The 17,513-nt window shown below is 34.9% G+C and overlaps 1 protein-coding gene across 1 annotated transcript in view; it reads left to right on the forward strand.

Moving 5' to 3' along the window:
* CSMD3 (CUB and Sushi multiple domains 3) overlaps positions 1 to 17,513 on the forward strand; it is a 609,188-nt gene that overhangs the window by 548,798 nt on the left and 42,877 nt on the right. The window contains 4 exon segments of the mRNA XM_030493685.1: positions 3,730 to 3,903; positions 6,589 to 6,762; positions 9,006 to 9,191; positions 13,890 to 14,063. Coding sequence (XP_030349545.1) covers positions 3,730 to 3,903; positions 6,589 to 6,762; positions 9,006 to 9,191; positions 13,890 to 14,063 — 708 coding nt within the window.

Raw genomic sequence — 17,513 nt, forward strand, 5'->3', positions numbered from 1 at the left:
CTATTCTATGATTCTATGATTCTATGAATGGGAAGAGGTTTTAGGGATACAGCTGTGAGATAGTATGAAGGAACAGAGTTGATCTTTGATGTCATTGCACAATAAATATGTCTCATTCAGAAACAAAGGCAGTTTCTCAAAAAACTATACACATGCAGTATCTGCTTTTCTCAGACTACCGAAGAATCAGCAGTAATCTGAAAGCTCTCCAGAATGAAAAAAAACCTTCAAAACACCAAACTCACTGTTATATGTGTATACATGCAGCTATATGCAAACACATAATACACAAAGAAAAGTATCACAGGCTTCAGAAATTCATTTCAGCATGTTAGTAACGGGAAATAAACATCTTTCTTTGTCACAAATGGAAGTCCTGAAAAGCAATTAACAGCAGAATTGACCATGAAAAGTACCAGGATATGCAATAATGAATATGAGCATAGCTTTAATGTAAGGAACATTTTAGAATTCTTTTCTTCACAGGTATCTTAAGATAAAAGTGACAAAAGGGAAGAATTCTACTAATAGTAATGAGAAAAATAAACACCTTGCTTTTAGAAGAAACACAACAGAGCCAGAATGGAAGCAAAATTAAGCAATAATTACTCTTTTAGATATGGCTGGATAGTAGTGAGGTTTTTTGTTGTTTTGGGTGTTAGGTTTTTTTTCCTTCCTCTTCTTTTTTTCTTGGTATTGGAGGAGTAGTGATAGCATGTATTATAAATGAAAGGGTCTTTACTTCCTCTGAGGGTGACCAGTTTTCTAGTTGTATGAAATAGAATGGGAAAATAAAGCAAACCAACAAAAAAACTTCTGCAAAATATTAATGACTCTCTGACTTCATATCAACTTAGGGAATTTATTCAGCTGCATAAATTAGTGGAAATTTCAGTAATGTTCTCAAAGGTTCTCTTAACAGGAACTATGTATAGCATTACATACACTTTCAGAAGCAAACACACTGAACTGCTTTCCACATACACCTGCATGACAGATTTGTTTCATTTTTAAAGTGAAACACAGAAGGATGAACCCATAGTTTTGTTTTGGTGGGTGGGGTGCTGTTTGTTTTGAATTTTTTTTATATCTCCCAGTGAGACAAAACCTCCCCTGAAAAGCAGAATGAAAATGGGATACAAATCCTGCAAATCCAAAATGTTATTTGTTTTGTTTTATTTAGTTCTGGTTTGTTTTTTAATTGAGATGAAAAACATGTCAGAAGTCTGGCATATCCTAGTTTTAGATGATGTTTAATTCCTTAACACTGTCACAATAAACTGATTTAGAATTCTGTTATTATAGAACTGTGGTTTTATAATATTCTTCATACATTTAGATTTCTTTATTTTTCAGTTTAGAAACCTTACAAAGGAATAGGCATAGGCTCTATTATTTACAGTATATACACTTCTTTACTAATAGTGAATAGTTTACAATTAGTCATGCAGTATAGTTAGTGCACCAAGTATGTAATTGTTGTACAGAGTGGGAAGAAACAATCGAGGCAGAGGGCTTTGAAGTAATAGAATCATAGAGCAGCCCAAGTTGGAAGGGACCTCAAAAGATCATATGGTCCAACCTTTATGGGGAAGGGGAGCTGAGATGGGATTATTTAGCACCATGTCCAGTCACATCTAGAAAACTCCCAGTGGTGGGGGGTCAGTCACATTCTTGTGGAGGTTGTTCCAGTGAATGTTTGTTCTTACTGTAAAAAAAATCTTTCTAATGTCAAGATGAAACCTCTCCCAGTGCAACTTGTACCCACTGGCCCTTGTCCTCTCTCTGTGAAGAGAGAGCTTCCATCCTCTTTGTAGCTGCCCTTTGAGTACTGGAATACTGTGATGAGCGCACATTGCAATGTGATATTAGTCACCTGATGTGCTGAATTACTTCAGGTTTATTCCCTCTGCACAGGAAACAGTGCTTGACCTTTCTGGTGATGTATTCTCCTTCCACTTCACTGCCATAAAGCAGCACTGAAATCTTAATGAAGAACCAGGCCAAACATTGTAATTAAATGCAAAAATATTTCCTTGAACATGGCCTGAATTACTGCGAACTGTCTGGTTGAACTTCAGATAGAAACTGATCTTTTACAGCTCAGTTTTTACTCTTCATGCAATTAGTCCCATTCATCATAACAAATGTAATAGGGTAGGGAAATTGGGCCCTTTAGGGATGTATCATAAAGTCTGCTACGTACTGAACTGATTATGACTTCCCTGGAGAATCAAGTACTTTGACAAAAATTTTGTAAACATGTATTATGCCATCTTATCCCAGAAAACATCAAACAAATTTCAAGTATGCCTGGTCCATATTTAACACTGAGGAAAATAGGGAAGGAACAAACAGGGTCAAATTGTACTCATCAATTTAATATGTGTGAAGGTTCATGTTCTACCTCTACTGTAAATTCTGACATTATCGTGATTCATGTGATGAAATACTATATGAGGCTTAAGCAGCCAGATGCAAGTTATAAGAAAATCTTAGGGTTTTTTGTAGGGGGTTTTATTTTTGGGGTTTTGGGGGTTTTTTGTTTTGTTTTTTCCTAGACCTGAAAGAATGAGGCAAAAATGCTGAAAATTACACCAGAGTATTATAAACACTTAAAAGTTCAAAGGAAAAAAGCAATCCAAACTACATTGCTGCTAAATGTCCTTTTTTATTTGCAGACCCATGTTTTGGAGATTCATTTGGCGGGGGGGGGGGGGGGGGGGGGGAGAAAGGAGAAGTAGTGGTGAAAAAGAGAGCAGAGAAATTTGGGTGGCTGGTAATATTTCTTTTTCACTAAAGTACTAGATGAAACAGTGCTTGTTTTTCTTGCATGCCTTAATTGTTTTTACAGTGACTTCTCTGCCATATGACACAGTCTTCATGAGGTCAACCACTCTCAGAGGATTTTGCATTACCACATTATTTGCTGAATAATAGTGCCCATTTTCCAGAGTTCATTAAGGAAAATAGTAACGAATGACACATGGTCCATTCTTTTTCCCAGACTCTCTCTGGATTAAATGTCTGTTTGTGACTTTAGTGGTATAAATAAAATATTTCTCATATTTTGAGAATGAGGGTAGAGGATTATGACAAGACATACAGTGGTTTTGGTTGCAGGACATTTGGATGTAGATGCACTGACTGCCTTTAACCCAAATGTGTTAATCTCTTTGGGATTCGTCAGGGATCAATAGAAAGATAAAAATGGAAGACAATCCAGAGTCAGATTCCAGCAATAAATTGTCCAAGTTAATTTGTTTCCATTGTAAGAAGAACATCCATATGGATTGATATTTATAACATTTGTATTATTTTTATTTGTGTTTATATGGATTATTTTATTTTCATTTAAATGTAGAGTGCTATAATGCTAACTTTATTGAGTTTAATCTTAATCAAAATAAAACTAAGGGAAATAATACAGAATTATAAAGGTTTTAATAAAAAGGATTTACTCGTATTTTTGAAAATAAATTTGATAACATATATAACATTGAATGTTTTTAATACAGTGTCTTTTTGTAAATTTTTATATGTGTACAGTTCTACTTAGACAATTGCATTCTGTCAGGTTTCCCCAAATTAATGAGAATAAACCCTTGAATGAGATAAAACAAAAAAATGTTCAGCATTTCTTTGTTTTAATTAAAGGTATATATTTAAAAATTTCTCTGGCATATTTATTAAGAAATTTTTGTGTTTTTTTACTTTGAAAAAATCTAGCTGGTCACTGTGGTATTCCAGATCTTATAGTCAATGGTCAAGTAATTGGAGAAAATTACGGATATAGAGACACAGTTGTATATCAGTGCAGCCCTGGGTTTCGATTGATTGGTTCTTCTGTACGTATATGTCAACAGGATCACAACTGGTCTGGTCAGCTTCCATCCTGTGTGCGTAAGTAAGCATGGCAACAAATTCCATTCAAACTCAGGAATGTCTGTGTCAGGCAAGATGAGGGCTGACTTTGCAACTTAGTATTCATTAAAAAAAAAAACCAAACAAACTGCTACTCCACCTCCCCTCCTCTCTCCATTCCCCCACCCCCCACACACCCTTCCCCAGAAGATTTAAAGCAGATCTTCAAAATTATGTGGCCACCTCAAATCTGTGATTCATCTATCAGGTGAAGTTCAGTGTTGTCACTTACAATTTCCATTGGCTTCTTTTGGCTACTAAATACCTGTGATTTATATATGAATATGAAGTTTATTCAAAAAGTGATGGGACTTAGGTATCCAGGTACTTAAATTTGAAAATGGCTTCATGTCCCTTAGTGGCTTTTGGAAATGCTTAATGTACATTTACTTTCACTGCAGTCGTTAGGTAAGTAGATACTCTTGAATTACACTGTCAGCGCTGATGATTAAAATGGGGGTTTTTTGTCTCCTCACAGAGGTACTGTTACTTTGTTTTCTGGTTTTGGCTTTTTGGCATGAATTTTGCATTTTGGTGATGAGGCTCCTTTTGTGTGATAAGTATTTCAACATATCACATGAAACACCATTAAGCAGTAACAAAAAAATGCTGTATTCCATTTAGGAAAATTGGAGAGTTCTTGAAGGATTCTCAAGGAAATTACAATTATGTTTCATTAGTTCAGGTGCATTAATATCAGTGTATTGAAAATGTATTAGTCGACCTCCAAATATTCTGTTTTTACAGCTACATTTTTGTATCAGAAACTAGCTGAATGATGAATCATAATGCACAATGTCAGTTCACCTTACCACTCTTTACTGTTTTACGTAGAATTAGATGTACATAACACTACTAAAATAATTGTATTTCTTAATTTTGTTTTCACTTTATGAAATAGTAATAGATTGTTATTTCTTTATATTACATTTCAGATCAGCACACTTCTTTATAGTTAACTTTTAGGGCAATAAAATTAGACACTGTTAATCAAGAATTTCTAAATTAAAATTTTAATATCAATATTAGAACTGAATTAGAAGTGAAAAAAAATGCATTTTGCTTGTGCTAACAGCAGAGAAAATGAATGTATTCTCTAATCAAGTGGATGCTGCTTGTTTGAATACAGGAGGATGTGCAATACATCACTTCAGAAAAGGACACAAGTCTTAGGAAAGACCTTATATGTGCAAAAGGCTGCTATAAACAGCAGCTTCATTTAACTTTTTGATAGCTAATTAGGAGCAGCTCCACTTCAGATCAAAGGTTCAAATGAAGTGTAGAAAAATACTCTCACATTTCTTTATTTAACTTTAGATGTTTTAATTTGATTTTTCAGATGGTGTTTAAAATTAACACTTCTGACCTTTTCACGTTTGGATTCATCATTCTTCTTGCTCATACAGTGGGCAGATATATTGCTATTGTTGTGTATTGCTATTGTATGTGCATGTGTATTAATCAAAATTTTATGCAAATTTCGTACTTTTGTTTTCACAAGAATAATTTTTATTGTTACTATATGTTCATTAAAAAAAAAACTCTGTAGGCTGAATGCATATCTTTGCCTGACAGTATTGCAGATGTTGACAGCTCAGTGCATGATTCCAATTACTTTCTCGGGAAAAAAAATGCAATTCATTATATCAAAATTTCTGTTACCAGTAACATAAAGATAATATATTAAATTAAAATACTTAGTGATATTAGTAAAACATACAGAATTCAATTTGACTTCAATTCATAGAATATACTGTGACTGGTCTGCATTCTGAAGGACCATTTTCAGTTTTTATTGTTGCTAAAAAATTATTTATTTAGTTTATATTAATGAGTTTCTTTTACAGTTATCATGATAACTCTGTTGTACACAGAGAAAAAAACATACATTGTCAGACCTTAAAAAAATTAATTTAGAAAAAATAACGAAGTGTCTAAAGTGATAAAAATTTGATTTAAATAATTTATTCTGGGTTGGGTTTTTTTTTTTTTTTTCATTTTAAATTATTGATAAACGTGTTATTTATCAACAACTGGTTTGTTGGAACATAGAAGAAAATATTTATACATTTTAAAATTACTTTTAGAAAATCACATTGTGTTTTCTTTTCCTTACTATTTTTTGCATCTGGTCTTTGTGGGCACAGAAAAGGCATTTTACCTTCTTGTATAAATACAAGTGCCCATAGCCACTGTGATACATGTCTAGTCATATATCTAGTCATAAGTTTATAACTTCACTAAGTTCTTAAGCCTCAAAGATAAAACAGAGTGAATCGATACTAGGACATATTTGTAAGAAATAATTCCCGAGGAACTAATGTACTGAAATACTTTCTTTTGATTTCAGACTACATGTAGAGAAAATCAAGTGCTTGCTTTCCTTCTGATTCTTCAGAAAAACTTGCTTCATTCTGTATGGCAAATTCTATTCAGTTTATTTAAATATTTAAATAAGTGCTCGAACATTTTCTAATATATGTCTTAGTTCTTACTCAGTTCAGAGAAATGTGAATCTTTCATGGAAAGTACTCAGTATATTAGAATATCAAACCTTAAAATAGTATTATCTAGTGATTATAATGATTATCTATTGTATCATAAATCATGAAAAGTGATAGTAACATGCTCTGTTTTTTGTTTCTTTGTGTTATGGTATGCTAGCTGTTAGCTGTGGTCACCCTGGTAGTCCTATTTATGGCAGAACAAGTGGAAATGGTTTCAACTTCAATGATGTTGTGACGTTCTCATGTAATACTGGGTATGTTATGCAAGGACCAATGAAAGCACAGTGTCAGGCTAATAGGCAGTGGAGCCACCCACCTCCAATATGCAAAGGTAAGAATGCATTTAGAGATTTCAAACTTAATTAGAAAATTGAGGTGAAAAATAAACTGAAGGTAAAGGGACTCTGTCAAGAAAACAAAAAAAGACACCTCGCTTACTAACAGGCATCAAATTATTAGAGAAGATGTTTCATGATTCTATTATTTTTCACTTAGGTTTGTTCTACATTCACATTGCCGGGATAACTGTTGCAGAGAAACTTGCTTATGTTTCTTTAGTTGGCATTCATTTTTTTAATTGTTTTCTACAAGTTCCTTAAGCAAAATTATACAGAGATAATGAAGAGCTTAAGTCCCAGAATAATGTTCTCTGCATTTTTAGCCAACGTACTTCTAATAGATGCATAAGAAAACATGTTTTTTCTTTTTCATTTCCAACGATCTGACTGCTTATCTTAAATTTTTTAATTTTTATTCTAATTTGTTAACATAATCCATTTAGGTTGATTGTCAACACTTCTGGATAATATATTTTAAATTATTTCACTGAAAATAAAAAAAATCTGAAATTATTTCTATTTGAGTTTTCATAAGCACTTCTAGGAAGGTTTTTAAACACCATTGTCCTTTTTAAGTCTGTTGTTATGTGCTTTTTAAATGTCTTAATTGTTCTGATTTAGAAAAATGTACTTTTTCCTGTAACCTGCTTGCACATATGCAGAAATTGTATTGATTGTTTCTCAGCATCTTCCCAGCAGTTACTATGGATTTTTACCTGTACACAATCTAAACCGTGTTATGTATTCATAATAATTTTATTTACTGTATTTTCCTTCCAGTAGGTGTTCTCCACTTTCCTTTGATCACTTTTCCTTAAATGATATTGCCAAATAGTTTACAGAACTTAAATTTCCAAGGACCTTTTTTGATGAGAAGTTATTATTTTTTAAAAAATTTGCTATACTAAACACATGCCACGTATTAAGGGTACCCAGTAAACCTCATTTTCAGTACAGTTGCTAGAAAGTTATTTGTATCCTTGAAAAATGTATCTATTCTAGTCTTGTGGTACTACTAATTGAGAACTCCTAGGAGGCCTACACAAGCAGACTCCAACATTTAGAGTAATGACTAGAGAGAAATAAGTGAGCTGTAAAATAACTGTATTGAGTGATGTAGGTAGGAAAAAGGATTTTAAATTGCATCTGACAAATAGCTCTATTTCTTTTTAGATTACAGAGCTCTTTAACATATTCTGATACTTCTATGTGCACGCATTGGTGCACATACACACAGAGATATACATATTTGCACACAGGTGCATACACATCTATGCATATAAACGTGAAACTGATTATAAGGATATAAGGATAGTAATTTTTACATGAACTGTAGTTTTCTAGAGTAAGTAGTTTTTTGAGTAGATGATGATGTGTTTACTTGACCAGAGGAGTCTATTGCATGGAAAATTAAAAAGTCTTCATGACCCCCCAAAATAAGTATTATACTCCCCTCACCAGCTGTAAGTATAGAAAAGGGAAAAAAAAACAACCAACCAACCAAAAATCTTCACTGACTTGTTCAAACATATGAATCTTAAATTGCAGACTCAAAAAAATCCATCAGCATTCTTAACCATCAAAGCGTACCTTTTTTTTAAAAGCACATACCCATTTGCTGGGATATTTGCGTGTTCTGACAGGAGCACTACAGTCTTACCTAACTGACCATGTGCCCTTTAGCTCAAAGCATCTGCCTCAAAGGTGCTTCATTATCAAAATGTTAGTGTAGGAACGTAAGTATATTTTCGTGGCTGTTTGGGTTAGACCAGAGGCACGTCCAGCCTTCCAGCCGTAGGCAATAGTTTATGAAAGGGTATAAATTGAATATGTCCAGTAACTGTTAGTGGCTAATTATTTTACAGCATCATCACATTCTTTGAAGAAACATTTCCTTTCATATATTCCATATATTTTATATATTTTATATGTTTTATATGTTTTATATATTCCATATATAATTGAATATGTCCAGTCACTGTTAGTGGCTAATACTTTTACAGCATCGTCACATTCTGTGAAGAAACATTTCCTTTCATTTGCTCTGAGTTTAGCATCTCCTGGTTTCATATTATCTTCCTAATTCAGTATCATTATATATAAAATCAGGGTATATAAAATCAGGATAGCAACATATTGAAAGTTTCTCATATAAATAAAGAGACTATTTAAAGGCCATTTTAGTAGATTGTATTTGTATGACTATCAATCAAGTCTATGCTCTTTTTCTTTTTAGTGGTCAATTGTTCTGATCCTGGAATTCCTGCAAATTCTATAAGAGAAAGTAAAATTGAGCATGGAAATTTCACATATGGCACAGTGGTATTTTATGACTGTAATCCTGGATATTTTTTATTTGGCTCTTCAGTTTTAATTTGTCAACCAAATGGCCACTGGGACAAACCTCTGCCTGAATGCATTAGTAAGTAGATAATGTGTATGCTTCTACAAATGTGAATCTGGACTAGACTAGGTGTTAATTTACATGACATTTCCATCAGTGTCATAGCAGCAACTAGAATAATCATATACATTTGTGTGTGTGCAGTAATGATGGAAGGTCTTAATAGCAGCTGAAGTAGTGCAGTTATATTCTTAGAGAAATTTTGGGAAATGAAACAAACATCTGTGAATGATGTGCCTGACCATCATAGTCATATGATCCACTAAGGCAAGGGGATCAACAAAAGCAGGTGGTTTTTGTTCTGGCTTTTCATGAACGACTTTGCAACTGTGATGTAGATACAGCCATAGATGTTTCATATGTTTTTAATTGTCTGGGACAGCTGGCTTACCCAGGTTTCTGTAAGTCTATGAACAAAGTTTTGCTTTAGGATCAAAATTTTTCTCTGAGAAAGGCTGAAAGCTTTACATTCTAGAGATTAAAGGGGAAAACAGGCTAAGGAGTCCTTATTCAGGAATCATGAACCGATATTTGCAATATTGTAGATATTAGTTCTTAACTGAAAGTTCTCCAGTTCTGTTTTTCCTCTCTCAATCAATCAATCAATCAATCAATCAATCTAAACCTGAAACTTTGTTATTGCTGTAAATACCTTTGGTTCTGAAAGTTGTCTCATTCTTTGATAGGATGTATAGCTTGATTGGAAGTTGCACATTAAATTTTAAGGTAACATTACAATTTCAGAAAGATAAATGTTACTTAATAGTAACATGTCTCCAAAGAGAAGGAAAACCTAAAAGCGAAGGTGCAGAGATTTCTTCTATCTACTTTTGTATTTTTCTTTCTTAGTCTTCATTTAAAATTGTCACAAGTTATTTGATAATATAGATTTTACTCTTCTTTTAACCTGAGCTTTGGAGTAAGAATGCTATATGTACTTTTGAAAGGGTATCCTTAGTTTTATTTGTGTCATTTATATAGAAAGGTCAATGAATTCTAACATAGGCACTATCCAGGATATTTAATAATCATAAAGCTTGTCAAAACTGATTCTGATGCATCTATTGACTATTTTTTTATAAGAACCTTTCAGCTTCTGGAGTGTATTGCAAATTGTTTCCCTTTTGGACATATGCAGGGCAGTCATTTAGTAGTCTGCACATTGTTCCACTATAAGAACAATGGAAAAGAAGTGGAAGGCTTGCTAGATGTTATCCTTTGAGCCAAGCTGAATTATTTTTTGATGTAGCTGGATTTCAGTCTCTAAGTAGTCCCAAAGAACAGACCTTTTTTTTGAAATATTGCTAGAGTAATGGAGAAGAGACATGGTAACAAGGGAAAAGTTGTTCACTTGTAAAGTGACTCAATTCCTTTGAAATGTGTTGTAGCTAGAGTTCTAGTTTCTGTAAATCCTGTAAGAAGCAGAATTCAGCACTGGCCTGGATCACAATGCCATTTCAACTATCCCTTTGAATTAAGACTTTCAGGGACATACCCTATTTGATTACATGTTGCCAGTAAAATAAATTTGAAATGTACTCAAAATGAAGGTACGTTTGGACAACGTACCTGAAAGTATTCCAGTGCCCATATCAGGGGGGTTTTGTACAGCAAAGTATTCTTGGTTAGTTCTGGTAGACATACTCTCATTTGTTATTCTTAAGATACTGAGATCTGAGTACACACAATCCATGCCTTCCAAGCTTAAAATCCAACTAATATAGGCTATTTTTTTGCTAGTGTCTGTGCCATCCTCTCAATAAATCTATTGCAGCACCTTGTTCTGACATTTCCTCCCTCACAATATGACATATATAGACATTCCTAACTGTCAGGTAGAATGTTAAAAATTGCTGACAACTATACAGATTAAAAAGCCCGCAAGTCTACTTCTTGATTCAGTACCCAAGAATTAGGGTATAACATTTCATTTAATTGAACATTTGTAAGTTTAATCAGGCTTTAAACTAATAATGCTGTAATTTTACTGATATGTCATCGTAGTTGACCAGAAGAGGATGTGAATTTACACTTCTTTCTGTTTTTCCAGAATGTTATATATCTCACCCGTTATCAGTATTAACTGTGTATTTTGGTTTCGGGTTTTAAGGGTTAGGGATTTCAGGAAAAAAGAAATAGCCATTGAAATGTTACATTGGCAAAAGAATTATTTGCATATTTTTCTCTTGGATTTATTTTTTTTTTTTTTAGGAAAGGGAGGTTTTGGCATGACAGAGATTGATGGATAATCGTCCGTAATAATGAAAAAATATCGTTTGACCTGATGTTTTACATACTCTGAAGAAGATTAATAATATTATTCTCTTTTATTTTTCTTCTTTGTTCTTTAAATCTGAATCAAAGCTTAATGTAAAATTAGATTTATGCACCTATAAAAAGGTACCATGCAGCTATGTGATGGAACAGGATGAGATCAGCTGGCAGATATTTAAGGACATTTTCTGTAGAAAGCAAGAGTTCTTAATCCCCAGGCGTAAGAAATCAGGAAAGGATGGCAAGATACCAGCATGGACGAGACGAGACCTGCTGGTCAAACTAAAGGGCAAGAAGGAAATGCACGGGCAGTGGAAGCAGGGACAGTTATTCTGGGAGGAGTACCTGTAGCAGGGATGCTGCCTGGTTGTGTAGGGACGGGGTCAGGAAGGCCAAAGCATGGCTTTATATGGGTATGTCAGCGGGAAAAGGAAGGTCAAAGAAAGCGTACCCCTGCCCCTGATGAAGACAGCTGGCAAAGTGGTAACCATGGATGAGGAAAAGGCTCAACTACTTTTTTTTTTTTTTTTGACTCAGTCTTCACTAGCAACCTCTCTTTGCAAAACTCTTGAGTGGATGGACTGCAAGACAGGGCTTGGCAGAGAAAAGTGCCACCCACTGTAAGAGAAGATCAGGTTCATGACTACCTGAGGAACCTGAATAGACCTAAGTCTATGGGACCTGGCGAGATACATCCAGAAGTCCTGAAGGAACTGGCTGGTGTAGTTGCCAAGTCACTCTCCATGAGTCCACTCTCCAGGTCATGGCAATCAGGTCAAGTCCCTGGTAACTGTACAAAGGGAAACGTTGCACACATTTTTAGAAAGGGTAGAAAGGAGAACTCTGGGAACTACTGACATGGCAGCCTCACCTCTGTGCCTATGAAAATCATGGAACACATCCTCCTGTGATTTGAGACAGACTTCAGGCTTCACAAAGAGCAAGTCATGCCTGGACCAATCTAGTGGCCTTCTATGGTGGAGTGACTACCTCAGTGGACAAGGGAAAAGCTATAGATGTCGTCTGTCTGGACTTCTGTAAGGCCTTTGACACAGTCAGTCACAACATCCTTCTCTCTGTATTGGAGAGATGGATTTGATGGGTGGACTGTTCAGTGGATGAGGAATTGGTTGGATGGTCGCATACAGAGGGTAGCAAACAGTGTCTCAATGTGCAGATGAATATCATTGACGGGTGATGTCCCTCAGAGTTCTGTATTGGGACCAGTAATGTTTAGTATCTTCATCAATGACATAGAGAGATTGAGTGCACCCTCAGCAAGTTTGCAGACAACACCAGGCTGAGTGATGCAGTTAACCCAACTGAGGGACTGGATGCCATCCAGAGGGACCTGGACAAGCTTGAGAAGTGGGCCTATGCAAACCTCATGAGTTTCAACAGGGCCAAGTGTAAGGTTCTGCAGCTGGAGGTCAGGGCAGCCCTGAGTGTCAATACAGGCTGTGTGATGAAGGGATTGAGAGCAGCCCTGCAGAAAAGAAATTGGGCAAACTGGTGGATGGAAAGCTGTACATGAGCTGTACGTTCACAGCCCAGAAAGCCAGCTATATCCTGGGCTACATCAAGAGAAGTGTGACCAGCAGGTCAAGGGAGGTGATGTCCCCCTCTGCTCTGCTCTTGTGAGACTCCACCTGCAGTACTGCATCCAGCTCTGGAGTCCTCAGCATATGAAATACATGGACCTGTTGGAGCAGGTCCAGAAGAGGGCCACAAAAATGAACAGAGGGCTGGAGCACCACTCCTCTGAAGAAAGTCTGAGAGTGTTAGGGTTGTTTTGCCTGAGAAGGCTCCAGGGAGACCTTACTGTTACCTTTCAGCACTTAAAAAGGGCTTATAAGAAAAGTTGGGACAGACTTTTCAGTAGTGCCTGTAGCGATAGGACAAGGGGAAATGGTCTTAAACTAGAAGAAGATAGATTCAGACTAGTATATTAGTTCAGATTAGTATATTAGCATTAAGGTTCATAGTGAAATTCAGCAAAATGATTTTGTTTATAAATCTAATAGAACTCATGACCAATGATTTGGGACCAGTCAATGAGAGGTGAAGGTCTGCATATTCTCTACCTCGGCAGTGACTTTGGCAGATACTGTCTTCCTGTATTTTTTCTCTGAAGATTACATGCATGAGTGTGTGCGCGTGTGTGTGTGCTCATGCTGTAAAGATCATCCTAGTGGTTGAATGTCATTTGACATTGATATTTATACATTAAATACCTTTTTGACATCTCCAAATATTTGTTTCACATTTTTTGGTCTGTAGTATATGTTGCATTTTCAATCAGGTAATGTGCTCCCCACCCCGAGACCCTAAAAATATCAGTCTCTTCACAAAGTATATGTATGGAGTTATGAAAATCATAACTACAAACTTTTTGATCAGTTATAATAACCTTTTTTTATCTCCAATAATTATGCATTGTAGTGATTGACTGTGGCCATCCTGGCGTTCCTCCTAACGCGATCCTGTCTGGAGATAAATACACGTTTGGGTCTACTGTTCATTATACTTGCACAGGTAGACGATCGCTGTTAGGGCAGTCATCTCGTACATGTCAGTTAAATGGACACTGGAGTGGATCTCTTCCTCATTGCTCAGGTAATATTTTTGAATTAATGAGTGTGCCCTGAAGTTATTTTGAATGTATTTTGATTTTATCAGAAGGCCATTTTAAAACCTGGAAAATCATATATAAAACTGAAATGCTATCTCACTAGAAGTGAAAAAAAGTATAAACTACTAACAAGAAAATAGTTTGGAAGAAGTAGGCTTTCTCAGTGACATACATATATGTCTCATTCTCAGTGACATATAATATAAATAAGAAATTGCACATTCAGTACAATGTTAAAGGAACCAGTTTCTTTTGAAATGTTTTTCTATGTGAGTTCTGGAAAGAGTATTAATTTCCACAGGGAAACATTGCATCATTATCTTTTCAAGATGATGGGTTCGTTGGGTATTTTTTTAACTTGCAAAATATCTACTGACTTGATAACACCACAGGTATGTCATAATTGCTTGATACATCATCTTTATAATGAGGCCAAGTGGGCTCCACATAATTTCAAGATAGGGTGCTTACTTTTTGAGGGAACACCATCTAATCCTCGTAATACATTAGCTCTCACTGAAGTTGAGTTACATTTTCTCGACAACTTTATGCTTAGAAATAGTCTGTTTCACAACTTGTTTGATTCACTTTAAAAGCAGTGATCAAGTGAAAAAACAAATCCAGAATACACCCAATTTGAGATTTTGGTAAATCTCATTTCTTATCTTAGGGTATGTAAACACAGATTGTAGCATGGTCTAATCATGTTAACAGTTTTAATTCTCAGTAAATACTGGGGGAGGTTTTTTCTTGTCATACTCATGTTTCCATTATATAGTTTAAAGAAGTCAGTGGGGTTTTGGACCTATTCAGACCTGTGTAATTCAGTGTATTTAGATATCCTTGAAGGCAGAAAATAGGAAGAAAAGTGTCATATTTTTCTTGAGTTACGGCTATGCCAAATCAAGAGATGAAAAATAACTGATATGCAAATCTGACAATACTGCTATACTAGTTTCACACTAAAAATCCAAGATTCTTTACAGCATTAGTAAATCATGAAACCATAGAATGGTTTGGGTCAAAAAAGGTTTTTAAAAATCACCTATTTCAACCCCCCCAGACATGGGCAGGGATATCTTCCACTAGAATCATAGAATAGTTTGGGTTGGAAGGAACTTCCAAAGGTCATCTAGTCCAATCCCCTTGCAATGAATAGGGACACCTTCCACTAGACCAGGTTGCTCAAAGCCCCATCCAACCTGGCCTTGAACACTTCCAGGGGTGGGGCATCCACAACTTCTCTTGGCAGCCCGTTCCAGTGTCTCACCACACACATTCTGAAAAAATGTCTTTCTTATTTCCAACCTAAACCTACCTTATTTCAGTTTAAAAACATTGCCCCTTGTCTTGTCCCTACAGGCTTTGATAAAAAGTCACCATCTTTCTTATATTTTTATATATCTTCAAAGGCTGCAGTAAGGTCTCCCTGGAGCCTTCCTTTCTCCAGACGAAACAGCCCAAACTTTCTTAGCCTTTTAGCATGGAGAGGTGTTCCAGCCCTATGCTAATTTTTTGTGACCTTCCTCCAAAGTTGCTATAACAGGTCTATCTCCTTCTTGAACTGTGGACCCCAGAAATGGACACAGTACTCCAGGTGGAGTCTCACATAATCACATATTCCAAAACTTTTAACTCTTGCCTTCATCTCTTTCGTGTATTCAGGTATAAACTGATTATGTCAGCTACAGCTTCAGAATATGCATTTTTTTTACAGCCCGTGGCACAGAAATGTTTAAAAAATAATAAAAAATATTTAAATGGTGCTTCTTGCTGTAAATTCCAAATGGTTAGAAGAATTTTTCAGTATCTGAAGCTTCCAGTGCAAACTTCTAGGAAGTGGTTGCAGGCAAGGAAAATATAAATGTTATCTTGCTCTGTGAATCCCTCTTCTTTCAATAATCTGCTTTTACAACCTAAAGTGTGTCTGAAACTAGAAAATGTGAACACCTAATTTAATCTCTTAACATTCCATCAATAAAATTGGAGGGAGATATGCCACAATGGGAACAAAGATCAGGATCTTATAACCTGTGATGTTTAGAACTATGCACCAGAAATCAAATTTAATATTAAATATTACTTAATAAATGATGAGAAATTTATGTCAATTGCAAATTCAAATAGGTGAGTAATTTATTTACTTTTTATAGCTAGTATGCGTAGATACTTGTTTTGGGAAAAAATCCTCTTTAGATAAAATCTAAGGCTGTTCAAAGTCTTCATAAAGAAAAAAAATGTAATTTGTGAATTTAAAAAAACAATAGACAAAAATATCAAGGAATAGAAATCGGGGGCCTGAAAAATGTATATGAAAACATCAAAGGAATTTACCGAAATAAGTTAATAATAATTCTGTAATCATCCTGCTATTAAATTAAATGTTCAAATATCTTGGGATAAGCATTCATAAGTAAGGTACATGAAAATCCTTTTTATTTTTTTATAATGACAATTTTTGTAGCTACATATATGAAATTTTAATCAGAGCTAATGAATTTTTCTCAATACACATAGAAACATTTCCTTGACGTAGATTCAAGTGTTAATCACAGCAAATCAAATTATGACAGGATACAAACTGTTATTTTCTGTAGCTGTACTGTACCTAACTGTAATTCTAGCTTAGGACAACTTTGAGATTTTGTTTTTCAAAGTGTATCAAGACTGTTTTCAAAGAGTGTATCTCCAGTGCTTTCTCATTTTAAAGTAATTTGCAGTTTACCATACAGAGTTTCCATATTTCGTATCTAAAAATGTGACATCATTAGATTTCATTATTAGCCTTAATAACTTGATTTCTTCATTTTTAATGCATATTAAAGCCTCAAAATTGTATTTTTTTTCTGGATAATATTAATAATACGTAATATAGAATGTTCAACTGAGAAAAGATAAAGCATGCTTGTATTTTTCATATATGGAGAAGAATTCAAACAGAAAATGCTATATCTGCAAATATAAGGTAACCAAATTTTGTCGCATCATCCCTAAGACAGTTTCCATTTGTCACGTGGTACTTCATGTTTCATATCCTAGAGCTAGAACGAATTTTCATGTCTCATGGATACCTATTGGCATTAAGAAACACAGTTTCTGGTCATCACTGAGTCAGAAATTTGTACCAACTTATAATTCCTTCTAAGTGCAGCGATGGTTGTGTACTTACTTAAGTAGTTTAAATATCCTCCTTTTCATTAAGATTAAATGCCAACTGAGAATTCATTACACGTGTTGGTAAAGGATGGCTCATAGCTGACTTTGAAAATCTCTTAGTTAAATCTCTGCATGAGGTAATAAGAAATTGTTCTGTTATGATATCATTGAATATATCACTTTAGCTTCCTGATGTGATTAGTCATTTAGAAAAGTTATTTCTGTAACCTTCAATCAGAAGAGCTGGTGGTTAACCTCCCTAAGATTAAAAGAATAAT

The sequence above is a fragment of the Strigops habroptila genome, chromosome 1, assembly GCF_004027225.2.
Source record: "Strigops habroptila isolate Jane chromosome 1, bStrHab1.2.pri, whole genome shotgun sequence".
NCBI lineage: Eukaryota > Metazoa > Chordata > Aves > Psittaciformes > Psittacidae > Strigops > Strigops habroptila.